The following is a 20,843-nucleotide window of genomic DNA, read 5'->3' on the forward strand; positions in this document are numbered from 1 at the left end:
TTGTTGTTGTTGTTGACATGGTGTCTTGCTCTGTTGCCCAGGCTGGGGTGCAGTGGCATGATCTTGGCTCACCACAACCTATGCCTCCCAGGTTCAAGCGATTCTCCTGTCTCAGCCTCCCCAGTAGCTGGGATTACAGGCACCCACCACCAGACCTAATTTTTTTTTATTTTTAGTAGAGACAGGATTGCACTATTTTGGCCAGGCTGGTCGCGAACTCCTGACCTCAGGTGATCTGCCTGTCTCAGCCTCCCAAAGTGCTGGGATTACAGGTGTGAGCTGTAGTGCCCAGTCGTGAAATTTCAAAAAAAAGTTTAAAAAACTGAATTATAGAGGCATTTCAAAAATTTCTTAGATTTAGTAAGCAACAGCAGTTAAAAAGTATTTCCTAACTGATGTGCTGAGAGTCATTAAATTCTGGGTTTCCTCATTCCTCTTGTTAGTTGTGCACTCCTTTAGATGGAGCTGGTTTTATCTATGATGGATGCTGAAGGAGAATGGCAAACGCATTCTCCAATCAAATAAAGCAAGCTATCTTAATTAGCGAGACTAGATATCTCCCAGGTTCCATGAGATTATGAGGCATACCCTCTAAGGGAATATTTGTAAGAATTTATGGGGCAGGACTGTAATTCCTCTTTTTCCTCCACTCCACAGCCTGATACTTCGCTGTTTTCAAGAATGCCTTCTGACAACTTTTACACCTTCACCCTCCTTTCATAGGAGTTAATTATCTCTACTAACATGTAACAAGCATCTAGTGGCAAGCACCAGGCACTGCACTGAAGGATATGACCATTCCTTCTCTCAAGAAACTTATGACCAGTGGGCAGGCTATAGACGTAAACACATTTGCTAAATAACTACAATTTTCTTTTTTTTGAGATGGAGTCTCGGTCTGTTGCCCAGACTTGAGTGCAAGGGCACGATCTCATCTCACTGCAATCTCCGCCTCCTGGGTTCAAGTGATTCAGCCTCCTGAGTAGCTGGGACTACAGGCACCCGTCACCACGCCCAGCTAATTTCTGTATTTTTAGTAGAGACAGAGTCTCACCATGTTGGTCAGGCTGGTCTCAAACTCCTGACCTCGTGATCCTCCTGCCTCGACATCCCAAGTGTTGGGATTACAGGTGTGAGCCATCGCGCCCAGCCAAATAACTACAGTTTTTACTGAAAGTATAGAATGCTTCATGGATTTGTGTGTCATTCTTGCGCAGGGACTATGATAATCTTTTGCGTATCATTCCAATGTTCACATATGTGTGCTGAAGCAAGCACTAAATTATTATTTTAGACTCTGGAGAAAACAAAGTTTACTGAATTAAACTGAGATTCACTGTGATGGAACCTGACAGCAACAGGACACCATTTTCATTCTACTAAAATCCCCTTAAAATGAAACTATACACACACTTCATCTACAGTTGAATATACCTTCAACTTGGTATTCAAATGCCAGGTTTAGAAAAATATTACTAGTACATAAACTTCAGGGGGAAACCATCTTATTAAGTAGATTATTTAATTATTGTTTGACTTACGATTTTTCAACTTTACATGGTATAAAGCTGTTACAATTTCAACATTCTTCAAATTTTGAATTTTGACTGACCTTTTCTTGTGTTACCAATGTGGTACACAAGACATTTAACACTTTATTTATGAGACAGTCTCACACCGTTGCCAGGCTGGAGTGCACTGGCATTTCAGCTCACTGTAACCTCCACCTCCAGGGTTCAAGCAATTCTCCTGCCTCAGCCTCCTGAGTAGCTGAGATTACAGGCGTTCACCACCACGCTGAGCTATTTTTTTTTTTTTTGGTAGAGACAGCATTTTGCCACGTTGGCCAGACTGGTCTCGACCTCCTGACTTCGGGATCCACCTGCCTTGGCCTCCCAAAGTGTTGGGATTACAGGTGTGAGCCACTGTATCCAACCATAACACTTTATTATAAAATAGGCTTTGTTTTTCATTATTTTACTCAACCATAGGCTGATTTAAGTATGCTCAGTTTCTTTAAGGTAGGTTTGGCTAAGCTATGTTTGGTAGGTGTATGAAAAACATTTTTGACTTAGGATATTTAATGCAGCATTCTACTGCTAACATTTTAATACTATTTAAATATTCAACTAGACCTTTTTTTTTTTTTTTTGAGATGGCGTCTCACTCTGTCGCCCAGCCTGGAGTGCAGTGGTGCAATCTCGGCTCACTGCAAGCTCCGCCTCCCAGGTTCATGCCATTCTCCAGCCTCAGCCTCCAGAATAGCTGGGACTACAGGTGCCCGTTACCATGCCCGGCTAATTTTTTTGTATTTTTAGTAGAGATGGGGTTTCACCGTGTTAGCCAGGATAGTCTCGATCTCCTGACCTCATGATCCGGCTGTCTCGGCCTCCCAGAGGGCTGGGATTATAGGCTTGAGCCACCATGCCCAGCCAGATCTATCATTTTTTATGGATACTTTATTAACAAATGTTGATTCTAAGTTATAAAAAAGTCCCAACTCATATGATTTAAAGGTTTCAGAAATTATTTATTGTAGTAGTACTTACACATAAGATTTTAGCCTATGGTCATTTTATAAAGATGACTGTTAGGATTTAATCAGTATTTAAAGAAAACGAGATTTGTTGTATTATGGTGTTTTTTATGACCTATCAAATACTTACCACTACAAATTTCCATGAACGGAGTGGTTAGTAAAGCTTTTTCCTTAATGAAAAATAATGCCAGATAACCAAGTATTATTCCTTCTATAATTTATTTAGGAAAAAGTTTTATGTATTAGGGTAAAGGGGTAGAAGTTAACCTAGAATCTAATAATCTCCAATCACCCATTCCTGATCTAATAGTAGCCATGAGAAAAAAACCTCTAGAAAGAATTATACCTCTCAAAAAATAAAAAATAAAACAAAGGCTGGGTGCAGTGGCTCACACCTCTAATCCCAGCACTTCCAGAAGCTGCGGTGGGCAGATCGCTTGCAGCCTGGGCAACATGGTGAAATCCCATCTCTACCAAAAAATACAAAAAGCAGCCAGGCATGGTGACATACACCTGAGCCCAGGAGATTAAGGCTGCATTGAGCTGTGATTGTACCAGTGTACTCTAGCCAGGGTGACAGAGTGAGATCCTGTCTCAAAAAAAAAACAAAAAACAAACAAACAAAAAAACAGTGCTGTAAAAAAGAGAGGCTCGGCCGGGTGCAGCACTTTGGGAGGCCGAGGTGGGCGGATCACAAGGTCAGGAGATCGAGACCATCCTGGCTAACACGGTGAAACCCCGTCTCTACTAAAAAATACAAAAAACTAGCCGGGTGAGGTGGCGGGCGCCTGTAGTCCCAGCTACTCGGGAGGCTGAGGCAGGAGAATGGCGTGAACCCGGGAGGCGGAGCTTGCAGTGAGCTGAGATTCGGCCACTGCACTCCAGCCTGGGCGACAGAGCGAGACTCCGTCTCAAAAAAAAAAAAAAAAGAGAGGCTCTAGCCCTTTACCACTGAGGTGATATGCCCTGGCTATGCCTGTCATCAAATCCTTAAGCATATTGATGATGGCCATGAGAAACCATGCCCCAGACTGTATCTGTGCATACACAGAGTAAAAGCCCTGTTGCTATACTATAAAATGGCACTTGAAAATAATCTCTACGGTATGTTTGAAAATTGGCATAGTACTTTTTTTTTTGAGACAGCGTCTCACTCTGTCACTGAGGCTGTAGTGCAGTGGCATGATCTTGGCTCACTGCAACCCCTGCTGCCTCGGTTCAAGCGATTCTCCTGCCTCAGCCTCCTGAGTAGCTGGGATTACAGGTGTGTGGCACCATGCCCGGCTAATTTTTTGTATCTTTAATAGAGATGGGTTTCATCATCTTGGCTAGGCTGGTCTTGAACTCCTGACCTCGTGATCCACCCACCTCGGCCTCCCAAAGTGCTGGGATTAAAGGCGTGAACCACTGTGCCCGGCCAGCATAGTATTTTTATTTATAATGTGAAAAAAAAAAAAAAAAGAAAACAGATACTTCACTACAAATATTGAACCAAGTTAGAAAATTTTTATGTAGCCAAACCACAACTTTAAGCTCTATTTACACTGATGGCGGCCAACTGAGATGCAGGCCACACCCGTGTGGCATGCAGCAAGCAGGACATGCAGGCAGCCTTCCTTGCTCACAAGGCTTCAGAGCAAGCGTACGGTCTTCCCAGTCACCGTCAGGAAGTCATCATCTGCCAGGGCACGCAGTGCTTCTTCAAACATATCTTTAGTGATTGCCTGTGGGGAAGAGAAAGAAAATAAATATTTTATAGGTCAAGTCCCTCCTTTACCTGTTAGAGACACCATAATTTTAACGTTAAAGTACCACCCAGAATCTTTCTCTTTTTGGTGGCTGTACACATGCCTTATGCTCTAAATCAGGAGTGGAGTGGCCAGATGGTCCCTATGGTAGACTTGGCATCTGTGTAGTCCATGTTGTAACTATCAACTCTGCCCTCTCAGTGACAACACAGAGATGGAAAGTGGACCAGCACTGAAAGCCTGCATAGTTCTATTCACTAAACAACTCACCTTATTTACAAAATGACACCCAAATATTTCATTCCTAAAACAAACTTATAACAACTATAAAGGGGGCATAACAATATTTTTTTCTTTGGTTTTCAGATGGAGTTTTATTCTATTGCCCAGGCTGGAGTGCAGTGGCAGGATCTCAGCTTACTGCAACCTCTGCCTCCCGGGTTCAAGCAATCTTCCTGCCTCAGCCTCCTGAGTAGCTAGGATTTCAGGTGCTCATCACTGCACCCAGATAATTTTTGTATTTTTAATAGAGACAGGGTTTTACCATATTGGTCAGGCTGGTTTCAAACTCCTGGCCTCAAGTGATCCGCCCACCTCAGAGTCCCAAATGAGATTACAGGTGTGAGCTACTGCGCCCAGCCAAAAATTTTAATTGTGATTATTTCTTGATGATGGCTTATGGTTCATCTTCCTTTTCTTCATTCTTATCTATATTTATTATTTAATAAATAAAGGAAAAAAACCCAAAAGCAATATTAAGGAAAAAGAGAAAGTTCTATCAAACAAAAAATACATATAAACACTTACTATGTCAGATTGTCCCCGAATATCTTCAAAAAGTTGCTGGTATTTTAGAGCTGGTGTTTTGCCCTTAGATAAAATAAGCTTTTTCAATGCTTCAGCTAATTCTTCTTTCCGTTTACGAGAGGTGGCACTCATCCCTGATTTAAAAAGAAATCAATGAAAACATTTTTGCTATTATGAAATGAAATGTTTCAAATTCTCAAAAATATTCCTTTAGTAGTATCATCTAGAAAGGTAAGGGGACAGGGGCTGAGTACATTTGAAGGGAATGAGTTTTGAATTATTTGGAATTTTCTGTAAGCCACTAGCTGTCGCTTTCCGTGGAAACAGGATACACATCTGTGCAGCAAGCAGCTGCTGCTAAGAAACAAACAACTTCTCTAACAAAACTTCCCAGACAGTCGAAGAGACAGAATCTCCTTAAAACTGTATCAAGACAAGATTAAAGGGCAACTTTCTTCAGATTCTCAAAGGGGTCCCAATCCAAAAAAGGTTAAGAACTTCCATTTCAAATGATTTAACTGTTAGCTTAAATCTGACATATGAACTACATACATATTGAAATAATTTTCAAAAGCTTTTCTGCTCACTGAAAATAACGAACCTGTAGTAAGAATAGATATGTCCACGATGCCAGTCCGGGGATCAGTTGCAGACTGCTTTAGAGCTTCCCGATGGAGGCGTTTGGCCTCTTCCACATCAATGGCTTCAACTTTGTTAGACAATCTTACTTTAGCATGGGCTTCTGCTAAGCGGATTAATGACTCTAGCTGTCGAGGATATGCAGAAACCATTCCCCGGCTACTGCCAATCTTCCTCATGTCTACATAAGCCTATTGAAGGTAAAAAAACAAAAACAAACCTCCTTGGTGACAACAACTTTAGTTTTGTGTTGAATTTTGAACACTTAGGCTTCCATTAAGTAAACGGAACTCAGATACAGTCCTGGGCCCTGGAGCTCATCAAGTGGTAGAGGCTACACAGACCACAGAAATCCCAGGTGAAGACGTTAACGTTCAGCGTGCAGTGGTGGGTGAACATATTCCAACTGGGAGATGCTCAGGAAGAATATTGGAGAGGGTGGCATCTAATGTAGCTCTGAAGAACAGAGATGGGCATGGCAGAGGAAAGCAACGTGGCATGTGGGGAGAGGAGCAGGCTGTGACGACTCATAGGGAGAATCAGCGTCTGTCTGTGAAAAGTGCTCACATGGGGCACATAAGGACTGCTGGGAGAATGCTGCAAAGGTAAGTTGTATCAATCTCACATACAGATGACACAGTCGTATTTCTTCATGAACAACTCCCAAGACTATGACACACAAAAAAATTACATAATGTCTGTAACTTATTTTTGGGAGCTCAGTTTGGATGTAAAGCTCATCAAAGCACCAGGAACTTTCTTAATATCACAATGCTCGAATAACCTAAATGTGCCATTGTGCACTTCAGTTCACGTACAAGGATGCTGAAAAACGAACCTGAAAGACTGCTCAATCTGTTTTTTACAAGCAAAAGGAAGCTTAGAGAAACTGGATGACTTTTTCAGTTTCCAAATAACTATGTAGTGTTGCCTCTATTTGAAACCAGGTCTTTGATCTTAAATTCACTATGCTTGTAAGTATTTAAACATATAAAGTGTGTGTACTACCTACATAAATGAACTATTTCCCCCTTTTGCAAAATTTGGTAAAGTCAATTCTGTAATATGGGAGGAAACAATAAACAGTTATAAAAAAGAGTACATTATTCTTAGGCCAGGCATGGTGGCTCATGCCTATAATCCTAACACTTTGGGAGGCAGAGGCTGGCGCATCACTTGAGGTCAGGAGTTCAAGACCAGCCTGGCCAACACGGTGAAACTCCACCTCTACTAAAAATACAAAAATTAGCCGGGAGTGGTGGTGGGCACATGTAATCCCAGCTAGTAGGGAGGCTGAGGCAGAAGAATCGCTGAACCCGGAAGCACAGGCTGCAGGCTGTAGTAAGCCAAGATCACGCCATTGCACTCCAGCCTGGGCAAGAGAGCCAGGCTCCATCTCAAAAAAAGGAAGAAAACAGTATGTTATTCTTAACAAAATAATTAATATTTTAAAGGAGATGATTGGTCGATTACGTTAATGCTGTGGGCTACCGGCACAGTAAGCCTTTTTTCAGCAGGGTTACCTCGATGAGAGCCTGGCTGGCTTCCTCACTTAGCCGTGGCATGATGGTGCTATGTGCGTAGGCAATGTAGTCCTTCAGCACTGCCATGTCCAGGAGCTCCTCCTCTGCCTGCTCCTCGCTCTGGTAGTACAGTGCGACCAGGTGGTGAGCCAGACGCCTGTCATAGGCTTCGTCCTGAGGGTCCAGCATGAGGAAGATCAAATCAAACCTAAGAAAACAAAGTAAAAATACTGTTTTTCCAGTACCTTGTGAAGCCGAGGCGGGTGGATCACCTGAGGTTGGTAGCTTGAGACCAGCTTGGCCAACACAGTGAAAGCTTGTCTCTACTAAAAATACAAAAATTAGCCAGGAGTGGTGGCACGTGCCTGTAATCCCAGCTACTCGGGAGGCTGAGGCAGGACAATTGCTTGAACCTGGGAGGCGAAGGTTGCGGTGAGCCAAGTTCGCGCCACTGCACTTCAGCCTGGCCGACAGAGGGAGACTCTGTCTCAAAAAAACAAAACAACAACAAACAAAAAACTGTTTTCCTAGTTGAGACACCAATACACCTACAAACAACATACTAAAGACTGCTCAAGCACCACAGATGTGCAGTGAATGTGCATCCTGTGAGCGCCTGCGGGGAAAAGCGTCTTTGCCTGGTGTGAAAAGGGCCTTTGTGTCCATCCACTCACCCCACTCACCCTGTGCTGTCCCTAGCCCTTAGGTCGGCCCAGGGAACGGCTGGGGACCAATCAGCTGAGTCAAAGGAAGACCTCCCTTAGGAAAAGGTTTCTATAATTTTGACGATGGAAAGTTGTTGGTTTTTTTTTTTTTTTTGAGACAGTCTCACTCTATAGCCCAAGCTAGAGTGAAGTGGTATGATCTCAGCTCACTGCAATCTCCGCTCCCATTGGCTCAAGCAATTTTTGTGCCTCCTCAGCCTCCTGAGTAGCTGGGATTACAGGCATGTACCACCACGCCTGGCTAATTTTTTGTATTTTAGTAGAGACGGGGTTTCATCAAGTTGCCCAGGGTGGCCTCAAAGCTCAGGCACTCCAGCCACCTCAGCCTCCCACAGTGCTGGGATTACAGGTGTCAGTCACTGTACCTGGCTGACAATGGAAAGATTTGAATGAAAACACATTCAACTGTTTTCTGGGGGAAAAAACTTGCGTCAAAAAAAAAAACAAAAAAGCAAGTAATTAAAACCTAAAATCCATTTATGAAAAATGTCCAATATTTGTAGTGGGGCTGAGAGTGAAGATTATGTGATTGCACTTTAATAAATCTAACTTTTCAGAGCCTCATCTGCGGTACAGAGTTGTTCTCTGTTGACTCTCAGCAGTGGCTTTAGGACTAAGGGTAGTGAGTGACAGCCATGTGAAAATGGCGTGGGAGGGAAACATCCCAACTGCTTCAAAATCAAATGAGAACACACATCATCCTTGTCGTGAAAACTCTTGACCAACGAAATTTGAAACATCCTGATAAGAGTGAAGAGTTTCCATTAGCAGTTGCTGAATCTTAGTAGCTCCTTTTCAATCTCACCCTGAATATTCTACAAATGAACAAAATAAAAATCTGTCTTAATACCTTGATAGTAAAGTATGAGGCAGCTGGATGTTTTCAATGGTTGTTTTTTTAGGATTCCACTGAGACTCAATGGGATTTGCAGCTGCCAGGACAGAGGTGCGCGCATTGAGCTGACAGATGATCCCAGCCTATTAGAGAAAATAGTGCGGTTAGAAGCCTCTCCCTGACGCTGGCAATTAACAAGCACCGTCTTTGCCTGACCACCTACTAAACCCATATTCCCTCTACAGCATTTCTATTGCCTGAGCCATGTTGCCTTTACAGCAGTTCACCTGGATAAGCCTTGTCCTCAGATTCATGCCAAGGACTGAGTTTAGATGAATGCGTGCTATAACCACGTCTTTCTCAGGAAGCAGGCACCTTGCAAGAGCTTTAGGACAAATTCAAGGCTAGTACAGCAATAAAGACAAAACATGATATCCTGTAGAAGATATGTAGAGATTTAGCTGAAATATGATGTGAAAAGCACGTACCAATCTCCCCAAGTTAGAACCAAGGTAGCACAGCACAGTTCCACAGACGCTGTCTTTAAAGGGTTCACGTATTTTAAACATGTCCACATTCACGGTGGAGAAGGTGACTCACCTTTGCAATGGACAGAGTCTGCTGTTCCATGACTTCATGCAATACCGATCTTGTACTTTCATTCATCTTGTCGAACTCATCGATACAGCAGATGCCGTTGTCACTCAGGACGAGGGCACCTGTCTGCAGGACCAGCTGCCTTGTCTCAGGGTCTTTCATTACGTACGCAGTGAGGCCAACTGCACTGGAGCCCTTCCCAGAAGTGTACTGGCCCCTGGGGACGAGGTTGTACACGTACTGCAGCAGCTGGGACTTGCTGGTACCAGGGTCACCACACAGCAAGATGTTGATCTCAGCCCGAAATTTGCCCCTTCCAGTGTGACTAAAATCCTTCCTTGTCCCGCCAAAGAGCTGAAGCAAAATTCCCTAAATAATCAAATAGAGACATGTCTAAACATTCATTTTCTGCACAGTAACTGAGATGTAGTTTAAACTTTAGAGGTACTTTTGTCTCTTATAAAGAACTACAATTAGGAAATTGCAGGAAGGTATAAAAAGGCTCCTGAAAGTGCTTGATATGCTCTAAGTTATCACTGACCAATTTATTCATCAGCACTCATCATTACGCCAGAATGGTAGCCATGCAAGTCCCTGTCCCTATTCTGATACTGTGTGGCCTCTTCTGTTTAGAAACCTAAGTTTAGAGCAGAGATGAGGACAGACAATGCTATGACTCTCCTCAACCAATGGCAAGTCTGGTTGCCAGTACTTGCTCTAGGCCACAGCTAGCGTCCTTTATGGCAGATGGCTTAAGTGGAGGAGTGGATGTTTACACTATTTGATTCTAAAGAATTGTAAATCCCAACCCCTAGTTTAAAATCCACTGTTACCTTCTTTATATCTTCATGTTCATAAATGCTTGGAGCCAAGGCTGAAGCAAGCCTCTCATAAATGTCTGGTTTCCTGGAAAGTTCCTTAAGCAATTCCACACGTTTCTCTGAAAAAAGTTTCTGTTCTGCTTCTTCGTCAAGGCCATGCAGACGTTTTGCATCCGTTTTCCGATAATGAATGACATCAATGTGGGTTTTGTAGACAGACTTCACATTACTCACTCTTGGATTGACTCGAATAGGCACTGCTCGATAGATGCCTGAGGGCACAACCAGGAGATGCACTTTTACCTTCCCACATCTTCCTCCGAGTGGCTCAGCAACCAGCGTAGGCAACAGGTGCACTTCAGAGCGAGGCATCACACTGGGCTGGCCCTGGAAAGGTGAGCTCCACCATCTCTTAAATGACTCTCCCAAGCCCAGGACTCAGGCCCACATTGCAAAGCTCCCGCCTGCTCTGAGCAAGCAGGGAAGCAGCAGCAGGAAACGGACAAGCTCGAAAGAACCCAGGCGGCTCATGTCTGTATTCCTAGAACTTTGGGAGACTGAGGCAGGCGGATCACCTAAGGTCAGGAGCTCGAGACCACCCTAATCAACATGGAGAACCCTGTCTCTACTAAAATACAAAAATTAGCCGGGCGTGATGGCACATGCCTGTAATCCCAGCTACTAAGGAGGTTGATGCAGGAGAATGGCTTGAACCTGAGGCGGAGGTTGCAGTGAGCCAAGATCGTGCCATTGGACTCCAGCCTGGGCAACAAAAGCAAAACTCTTGTCTCAAAAACAAAACAAAAAGAGAAAGAACCAAGGTTTCTGCAAATGACAGACCCGAGGACACGTTCACCTGGGCCCACTAGTCAGCAGTGCTCCAGGGCAACTGTAGCTACATGAGCACGTCCACGGGCATAGTCACCCTGAGGGTGAAATGGAGCTGCTGTGCTTCTGGCTCAATGCTGGGTTCGTGGTTGTGTTTAATAAGCAGTATTTTTACTTCCCTAAGTTGAGTGTACAGAATCTGCTTAGCACTTACTTGACTTCAACAAAATGCTAAAATCCTCCAGCCATTAAAAGTAGACTAGGTCCCACCCCCCACCCACCACCCCTGACAAAAGCATGCAAATCATGCATTCTTCTGGAAGGTAGGCTCCCCACATACAGAAGCCTGATCTGATATTTGTCTTTTCTGGATTCAAATCAGAAGCCTTTAACTCTAGGCTGATTTCTGCAGCTTTTGGAGAAAGCCCGGCCTTTCCCCCTTACAGCTATCTCAACACAATGGCACAGAGCACTGGTCCTGTTCATTTAGTGGGTTGGTGTAATTCTTATTTAACACAACAAACCAGTTTACACACATTCTTAGAATACACACTATTCTTCACTCCGATATAGGCTAGGGATGGACGATTATGTTTAAAGTGGCCCATGATGATTTATTCCACAGAGCAGCATTGATACTTATTTCACATCTACACAGCACTTTCCACAGCCCCTAGGCCCTAAATACTCTCACACATGTATCATCACATTAACTCCACTTTGTAGGTGAGGAAACTAAAATATTGGATTAAATACTTTATCAAAGGTTTCAGGGTAGCAGGACTGGAAATGTGCACGTCACTCACTAAAGACTACACATTATTTCAAATTCTCAATGACTACAAGTACTTTTACAACGGAAGACTGCCAGTGACAACTGCGGGACTTCACACTGGGGAAGAAACAGGGTGAGCACTGCCTCACTGAAGACAAGGGCCGATGCGTGGTGTGCCCCAGGCCCTCCACTCAGGAGCAGATTCAGGCACTCTGTGACCGTTGCCACCTTGCCCATCAATGAAGAACTGTGCTGCCATCAACACTCCCTTGCCGCCAACCAAAATGCATTGTGACTCTACAGATTCCAAAGGAAGACTGCCACACTCATGTGGTGCTGTGCAAAGAACACTCTCGTGGCAGCAAGAGGAGTCCTGGGTCCTGATTTACCGTAGCATCTGAGCTACTGCTGTCTATGCATCCCTGAACCTCAGCTTCTACACATGGAAACAAGTCACTCTGACTCATTCTTCTCTGTAACAAACAAATGTTAACCCCTGGCTATACATTTGGGAAATAAGTAAAAATTACTTACAACTCCAGCATTGATAATACTTAGCTGATGGCATACATCAAACTCTACCCATACCAGCCTATCTGAGGCTGCTGTCTCATGATGCCAACAGTACTGACTTGAGACACACATAGCTCCAGGATACTGAGATATCAAGAGGCGAGTGACCGCACAAACCACGAGTTCCAACATTCAAGTTTGAGAAGAACTGAACAATTTCATGATGCTGGGCCGTGGTACTCAGTTAAAAAGGTGGCAGATAAAGCGGGGATATACCCCACAGTCTCAAAGACATGCAGTGACAACTGCAGGCAGAACTGGACCTGTGACTGAGTCCAATGACTCACTAAAGCACAGCATTGAAAACAAGACAGGCATGCTCAAGTGCTGGTGCAAACCTACACTCTTACCTGTAACATTCACTCTGTCCCCAGGCTGAACCTTGTCAACGAGATCATTGTGAGCAAATAGGATGACTGTGTGTGGTGTCTGCCCTGCAGGCATGTCTTCTGGAGACTCTTGAAGCTTGATCTGAAGGGCAGCAAACAGAGAACATGTGGGCCACAAAGAGAGTGCAGGAGGACAAATATCTGCATGCCTTTGTACTGCTTTTACCATGTAAGGCTGCAGTGCATATCCCCGCATAAATGTTTGTCCATGTTTCTCATTATTTCTTTAGAAGCTACTTCTAGATCTCCTGGGTAAAGCAGCACACATTTTTTTTTTTTTTTTTCAGATGGAGTTTCACTTATTGCCCAGGCTGGAGTGCAATGGTGTGATCTCGGCTCACCGCAACCTCCACCTCCCAGGTTCAAGTGATTCTCCTGCCTCAGCCTCCCGAGTAGCTGGAATTACAAGCGCATGCACCATGCCTGGCTGCAGCACACATTCTTAAGGCCCACTGTCAGGCATGCCTGCGCACCTCACAACCCTGCCTGCATCCACTCATCTAACAGGTATCTGTGGCGCACCCAGCTTGTGCTACAGCCCATTCTAGGTGTCAGGGACCCGATGGTGAACAAAGTTCCCTGCCTCATGGAGTGGAAGGGGCAGATAATACACAGAAAAATGAGCACATAACATGTGACAGTGACAAATGCAGCAGACTGCAACAAAACAGGGGAAGGAATGTAGGGAGCTGCGGTGGGGGAAGCTGAGATGCTTTTCATAAAGCAGGGTCGAGGAAGGCCTTTCCAAACCAGGTACCCTCTGACAGGCCTAAGGATGCTGGGCTTTTCTCTAAGCCACTTTGGGGGCCTGCAGGATTCTGAGAATAGGAGGCCATATGCTCCTGGGGAGCAGGGTGCCTGCCTTTCTGTCTCCAGCTCTGTCCCATGCAACATTAAAGAAACCATGCACACACTGTCACAGAAAAACTCAAAATTCTGTCCTCCCACATCTTTACAGTTACAATCATGGTTAATAAGCAATTTTCTACCTTCCCTTTACTTATTTCTGTCATTTTAGTAACTTCATCTTACGATTTCTGAATAGAGAGAAAAAAGGGCAAACTTTTTTTTTTTTTGAGACAGAGTCTCACTGTTGCCCAGGCTGGAGTGCAGTGGTGCAATCTATCTCAGCTCACTGCAAGCTCCGCTTCCTGGGTTCATGCCATTCTCCTGCCTCAGCCTCCTGAGTAGCTGAGACTACAGGTGCCCACCACCATGCCTGGCTAATTTTTTTGTATTTTTTTTTTTAGTAGTGACAGGGTTTCACTGTTAGCCAGGATGGTCTCGATTTCCTGACCCTGTGATCATCCGCCTCGGCCGCCCAAAGTGCTGGGATTACAGGCGTGAGCCACCAAGCCCAGCCAAAAAAGACCAAACTTCTTAGACAATAAAATTTGTGAAAAAATTTCAGAAAAATTCCTCCATCCTTTACCAATGGAAAAACCGCAGAACGACATTTAACCAAGTATTCTCATCTCAAATGTTTGAAGCATTTTAGGCCATGAAAATATGATGTCTCTAACAACAGACAGTACTACTGGCAACTGCACAGGGACAGTGCCCTGAAGCAGGGCCTTTGCATGCTCTGTGTATTTAGCCCATAGGCCACTAATGAAATCCACAAGACCAGAGAGGGATGGATGCCATTCGGGAAGTGAGGCTCGGGGTCCAAGGGACAATTTATAGTTGGCCTTTTGAGGATACAGACAGGCAAAGCATAGCCTGGGGGGCCAGGGTGGCTGCGCACCATCTGCTTGTCAGAGAAGAGGGAGCGGTTGTGGATGAGTGCCATGCTGTGGGTGGTGTGGCAGCGCCCGCACACGCTGGGCTCCGCAATGCGGCCGCGGTCCATCTCCACCCGGGTCATGTGGGCACACACTTGGCACTGGAAGAAGGCCTCCTGCATCTCGGGAATCAGCTGGGATGTCCTGATCACCATGCCGCTGATGGTGATGAGCTGATCAATGTCTGTGAGGGGAGAAGAGAGGTCAGCACACCTATCTGAGGTGCAGAGGTTCAGGAATAGCTGGGATCACAGGCAGGTGCTGGGTGCCCACAAGTCTGTCTAGGGTGACCTTTCTGTGTCTAGTCGTCTGCAGGGTATGTCTTCAGGAGACTCTCAAGCCCAGCGAACCTCTGGCCCCTGTCCAGCAGGCATCCCTTGCTCCCTTCTTGTCTGCCTACCCTCCTCCCTGCCTCCTGCCTCACTCACCCAGCCTCCTGTATGACACCCTGCTGTGTCAGGAAAAAAGCCACATAGGCTGGACTGAGTCCCAACCCTAGCCTCTCTGTGCATATTTTGTGTCCTCTATAGAATGGGGTGGTATCAGGATCCACCCCAGAGCCAAGGACTGAATGTGCCAGTGTACTCACCTGGCAGAGGAAAAAGTCCTCTATACTTTACAGTCATTACTATCCACACAGAACCCCTTAGATGGTCTGATCTTTCACCCTTGCTTGTTTCCTCTAGTATTTGAACCTTTCCTGACAGACAACTTTTCCCGTTTGAAGGTCCCACTGCCCCCAACTAATTTCCCCTGCTGGTTTCAGACGAGCTGCCCTGTTCTGGCCTGTAGTTAGCCACTGCTAGCCATGAAGATCACCCTATCCTGCCACTGATTCATGAGACCTCTACAATTTTGCTGTTGTTGAGATGGGGTTTTATTTTTTGATTTTTTGAGACGGAGTCTCGCTCTGTCACCCAGGCTGGAGTGCAGTGGCCGGATCTCAGCTCACTGCAAGCTGCGCCTCCCGGGTTTATGCCATTCTCCTGCCTCAGCCTCCAGAGTAGCTGAGACTACAGGTGCCCGCCACCTCGCCCGGCTAATTTTTTAAATTTTTTAGTAGAGACGGGGTTTCACCGGGTTAGCTAGGATGGTCTCGATCTCCTGACCTCGTGATCTGCCCGTCTCGGCCTCCCAAAGTGCTGGGATTACAGACTTGAGCCACCGCGCCCGGCCTGAGATGGGGTTTTAACCTGTTGCCCAGGCTGGAGTACAGTGGTGCAATTACGGCTCACCGTAGCCTCAACCTGCCAGGCTCAAGTAAGCTCATCACTTCAGCCTCCCAAAGTGGTAGGATTACATGCACGAGCCACTGTGCCTTGCTAATTTAATTTCTTCTTAAAAAGAGATGGAGTCTCTTAAGTCACCAAAGTTGGTCTCAAATTCCTGGCCTCAGGTAATCTTCAAGTCTTTAAAATCTATTTTTTTTTCTTTTTTTTTGAGACAGAGTCTCATTCTGTCACCCAGGCTGGAGTGCAATGGCACAACCTCAGCTCAGTGCAACCTCCGCCTCCCGGGTTCAAGTGATTCTCCTGCCTCAGCCTCCCGAGAGTAGCTGGGACTATAGGCGCGTGCCACCACGCCCTGGTAATTTTTGTATTTTTAGTAAAGGGGTTTTACCATGTTGGCCAGACTGGTCTGGAACTCCTGACCTCAGGTGATCTGCCTGCCTCGTTCTCCTGAAGTACTGGGATTATAGGCGTGAGCCACCACGCCCAGCCAATAGTCAATCTCTTATATCAGAAACTTCAATTAAATTCAAAAAGTATATGGGGTTCATAAGTATACAGGATAACTGAATCTGTATTATTTTGTCAATTTATAATGCATCACCTTGACTACCACCACCAATTACTTCTTTCATAGTTTCTCGATGAAACAAGGCTATTTTCATGTAAGGCATTTTCCTTCAATAAAAGTAATCCTATGAAAAATATATTACCTTCTGGATTCAGGTTTCTCATATTCTTAGTCTTCAATGCGTTGAATGGTCTTACTTGAATCTGATGTTCTAAGATTGAGTCAGGGTAACGGTCAAAGAAGATTTCATTGACAGCCATGTCAAAAGTTGGAATAACTTCCTGTAAAAATAAATATGAAGATGTATTTGTATTCATATCTCAGTGTTAAATACAATAAAGGCACATCAGATTAGCAAAGTATAAAAACAAAACAACATGTCATGCCCCCAAAGTATTACCCTACAGAATCATGCATGTGCTGTTTTCAAATTTAGGTATGCTGAACTATCTATTTCTGCATATTCTCAATTGGGTTAAATTTGGTAATTTATACAAAAGTGCCTTCTTGATGTATACTGGCATATTTCATGCTTTCTATTAGAAGGGAAAACAATTTTGACCTCATACTTTCATTATTTTCCTTCTATAATGAAATGATACCCAAGTAAGTTATTTATTTATTTTTATTTTTTGAGGCAGAGTTTCACTCTTGTTGCCCAGGCTGGAGTGCAATGGCATGATCTCGGCTCGCTGCAACCTCTGCCTCTGGGATTCAAGCAATTCTCCTGCCTCAGCCTCCTGAGTAGCTGGGATTACAGGCATGTGCCACTACGCCTGGCTAATTTTGCATTTTTAATAGAGATGGGGTTTCTCCATGTTGGTCAGGCTGGTCTTGAACTCCCAACCTCAGATGATCCGCCTGCCTTGGCCTCCCAAAGTGCTGGGATCACAGGTATGAGCCACTGCGCCCAGCGACACCAAAGTAAGTTAAATCATATTTATTGAAATTTGTTAACATATGGTTTCCATTTTACAGATGAGGAAACAGCTTTTGGTTGGCTAAGGAACCTGACTAAGGCTATGCAGCCAGTAATCAGCAAAATCAAGATTCAAAAACCAGGTCTGCTTGCCTCCAAAGACCACACCCAGAGTCAACAGAGCTGATACTTCATGAATAAAAACTGACCTGAGGCCAAAAAGTCAAAGTCTACAGTACAATAAGTATATTCTTTTAAAGCAGCAGGAAGTATGCAATTCATTTAAAGTATTTCCATTTAAGATAACTTACTTCATGAAACCCAAGAAGCTATAGTTGTTAGATTCATCATTTTTCTACATGAGAAACACTGCCCGGTAAACCATTACCTGTCATTGATAGTAATACAAATCCCACTTTCAGGAACATTAAAATGTGAAAAAAAAAAAAAAAAAAGTTCATCTTAAAGGAGATGATCCTTTTTTTTTTTGAGACGGAATTTCACTGTGTTGCCCAGGCTGGAGAGCAGTGGCGTCATCTCGGCTCACTGCCCCTCCGCCTCCTCGGTTCAAGTGATTCTCCCGCTTCAGCCTCCTGAGTAGCTGGGACTACAGGTGCGCACCACCATGTGTGGCTAATTTTTGTATTTTTTTAGTAGAGATGGGGTTTCACTTTGTTGGCCAGGCTGGTCTCGAACTCCCGACCTCAAGTGATCCATTTGCCTCAGCATCCTAAAGTGCTGGGATTACAGGTGTGAGCCACCGCACCCGGCCAAAGGAGATGATACATGGTTTTCTTGGTGTTTGTGCATACTATCTTCATTACCGAGGAATTTGTGTTATCTGGAAACATTCTTTCTGGACAGTTACTAAAATTCATCAAGGTCAAAGCTAAATTCTTACCTGTGGGTAAGAGGTGAGTTGTCTGTACAAATTTTTATCAAATGATTTGATGTGTTCACAGTTTACATTTAAAAATGGCTCGCCAATAACATTAATCTACAAGATAAAAATGAACAAGTTATATTTTGCTAACTATTTTAAAACATATAACTTGAATTTAAAGAGTATCTGATTACCTCCCCAAGTCGTTGCATGTATAGAGGTTCAGTAATATCTATGCCAATATTTTCTTCTTCTTTAGCCAGAGGGTCAATAAATCGCTGAAGAAATCTCTTTAAGTGGAGAGAAAACATATTAGGCATATAGCATTTGGGAACAGGCAACTACTAAAAACACACAAAGTTACGAGTATGTCACTATCAGGAGACAAAAATAAATATTTTTCTTCCTTTTTCTTTTTTAAAATTTAATTTAGAGATAGAGTCCCACTATATTGGTCAGGCTGCTATCAAACTCCTGGCCTCAAGTGATCCTCCCACCTTGGCCTCCCAAAGTGCTGGGATTATAGGTGTGAGCCACCACAGGTGGCCCTTCTAGTCATTATGGCTACTTCGCTATAAGTTATAAGCATGGTCTCCCAACATTTTCAGAGCCCAAAGTAATTTTAATACATATAGCTCACCTGAAAGTTTTCTTTGCATGTTGCCACATTTACATCTGTTCCCCAGATCACAAGTTTTTGGCCTAGAGACTGCTCACTTGCCACTATATCTTCTGCCGCTGCCTACACAGAAAAACATGACAGAATCATGAGAATGGAGTTACCTACATGATATCCGCCATAAGATGGTTTCAGGAGACTGCATACTCACCGCGTCAGACTGCAGATCCACTTGCAGGCCCTTCTGCGCAGAGCCCAAGTCAGGCCTCTGTCTCACAGGTGTGCCCCTAACACCACTTCTTGGGGTTCCCTCTACCCGAGAGCTGGGAGTACCATATGTCAGTGGTGAACTAACATCAAAGTCAAGAGGGATAGCTATAAAAACAAAATTAGGAAATTCTGGTGGTATATCAAACCTGAAATTACAGCATGTTGTCTGTTGATCTATACCACCTAATCGCACAGCAAACTTGAGTATTTATTGCAATCTGTGGTGGTTGAGATTCTGAGCACTATTAAATGTTCTATTAAGAAAAGCATCAGAGAACCTGCTTCTTCTGCTCACTAAGCCCTAAAACAATTATTTTCAGCACTCTGTTCAGCTCCTCTGGTTCAGAATATGCTCACTCATGTGCAGAGGGGAAGCTTTAGGCATTATGACAACTGTAATAAAGACAGTAAACCTGAGCAGATAAACCAACAGCTGTGTATCAAGCACAGCATAACCTAGATCTTCAGACACGCACCTGAAGAATGCATTTGGGGAGGGCTGGAAAATAACATGTCCTGCGCGACAGGGCTCTGCAGGTCCGCTCCAGGCGAGGTTGGCATCGGCTGCAACTCCCCCATGGAGGTGGAATCCTCGCCTCTACGTCTCTGAGAGGGAGATGACCTGGCATCCTCACTTCGAGCTTGTGTCACACAAAACAGAAAAGATGGCCATGAACTTTCAGGGCCGGTATTCCTGGATTTGTCTGTCCCTTGGGGCATTATGACTTAACACTGAACCAAACCAAACAGAGGCAAATGGGCAATCAAATTAAGCAGCACCCAGGCCACAGCCTGCTGTGGGTATCTGTTCGCATCAGGCGGCAGCGCCCAGCCCGAGGCTGAGCGTCCGGGGCCCGCGTACCCACCCAGCGCTGCCAGTTGCGGCAAGAGAGGGCAGAAGGGGCGGCGCCGGGGGCTGTTGTGGGCCCGGCTCGGGGCACTCACGCGTCTGGGCTGGGGTGGTTCTTCCACGCCGGCTGTCGCGGCGGCTCGGGGTCGACGCCGGGGACGACATGGTGCTCGGGGTACCTGCGCGACAAGGACAAGCTCGGGCCGGGCCCGCCTCCCGGCTTCCCTGCCCTGCTCCGCAGCTCCGACGTTCCTGCCGGCTACGCGCCACGCCCTCCCTGCTGGCGCGCGGTTACCAGCGAAAGGCGGCCGCTTGCGGACGCTCGCAGGCTCCAGGTCCACCCGGCCAGTAGCGCTCCCAAACCACGGGACCCAGAGTTCCCGCCGGCGGCAAGGTCGTCTCCGCCCCTGGCGGGGCCTTACCAATCACAGCGACGCTCGTGCGTGGCTCCGCCTCCGGGAGGCGCCACTGTGCACCGGTAGGGGGGGGACAGTGCCACTTCCTTCAGCGCCCGTGCGTACACCAGAAGTAGGCCACGCTCGGCACCCCTCTGTCTAGATGGTCTGACCTCCTGCGCGGCCGCGTTTTCGCGGGAAAAGTGGGTCCGACCGCACCAGTTCTCGGGGTGTGTTCCATCAGCATTGGCTAGGGAGCATGTGCTTCTTTATCCCTTAGGCGTTTTTGATTAATAAGGACAGTAGAGATGCATTTGTCACCTAAGATTTTTTTTTTAATTAAAAAAATTAAGGACGGGAGGTGGCGGGGATAGTCTTATGTTGCCCAGGCAAGTCTCGAACTCCTGCGATCCTCCCGCTTCAGCTTCCTAAAGTGTTGGGACTGCAGCCGGGCGCCACCGCGCCCGAACGCGTTTGTCACTGTTTATCGAGGAACAAACTTGGAGCTCTTGACCCAGGCCCTT

General features: G+C 45.3%; 1 protein-coding gene and 1 non-coding gene across 2 annotated transcripts; both read right to left on the minus strand.

Annotated features, from left to right (window-relative positions):
- Window positions 1–1,172: 1,172 nt before the first annotated feature.
- On the minus strand, window positions 1,173–1,276 carry LOC113225147. Its single transcript, XR_003309775.1, has one exon. It is a non-coding gene; the product is annotated as a U6 spliceosomal RNA (small nuclear RNA).
- Window positions 1,277–3,949: 2,673 nt separating this feature from the next.
- Window positions 3,950–20,312, minus strand: MCM4 (minichromosome maintenance complex component 4). The gene is made up of 17 exons (XM_023190572.2): window positions 20,220–20,312; window positions 20,020–20,103; window positions 19,551–19,715; window positions 19,016–19,179; window positions 18,826–18,927; window positions 18,380–18,475; window positions 18,204–18,299; window positions 16,526–16,664; window positions 14,547–14,767; window positions 12,761–12,881; window positions 10,247–10,506; window positions 9,417–9,782; window positions 8,832–8,959; window positions 7,257–7,464; window positions 5,696–5,924; window positions 5,095–5,228; window positions 3,950–4,263 (listed from the first exon to the last, which is right to left on the minus strand). Exons 2-17 carry the CDS (start codon window positions 20,087–20,089, stop codon window positions 4,171–4,173), a joined length of 2,592 nt encoding a protein of 863 aa, XP_023046340.1. The 5' UTR covers window positions 20,090–20,103; window positions 20,220–20,312; the 3' UTR covers window positions 3,950–4,170.
- Between the last annotated feature and the right edge of the window lie 531 nt (window positions 20,313–20,843).

Source organism: Piliocolobus tephrosceles, chromosome 7 (assembly GCF_002776525.5).
Source record: "Piliocolobus tephrosceles isolate RC106 chromosome 7, ASM277652v3, whole genome shotgun sequence".
In the NCBI taxonomy this organism is placed as follows: domain Eukaryota; kingdom Metazoa; phylum Chordata; class Mammalia; order Primates; family Cercopithecidae; genus Piliocolobus; species Piliocolobus tephrosceles.

Bases quoted from the DNA above. Each gene is read 5' to 3' on its own strand.
- MCM4 (XM_023190572.2), bottom strand. From the start codon at position 20,089: ATGTCGTCCCCGGCGTCGACCCCGAGCCGCCGCGACAGCCGGCGTGGA. The intron at 19,180-19,550 runs GTGCGTGTCTGA...TTGTTTTTATAG, and splicing joins TCCCCAAATGCATTCTTCAG to CTATCCCTCTTGACTTTGAT. The intron at 5,925-7,256 runs GTAACCCTGCTG...TACCTTCAATAG, and splicing joins CCAGCCAGGCTCTCATCGAG to GCTTATGTAGACATGAGGAA.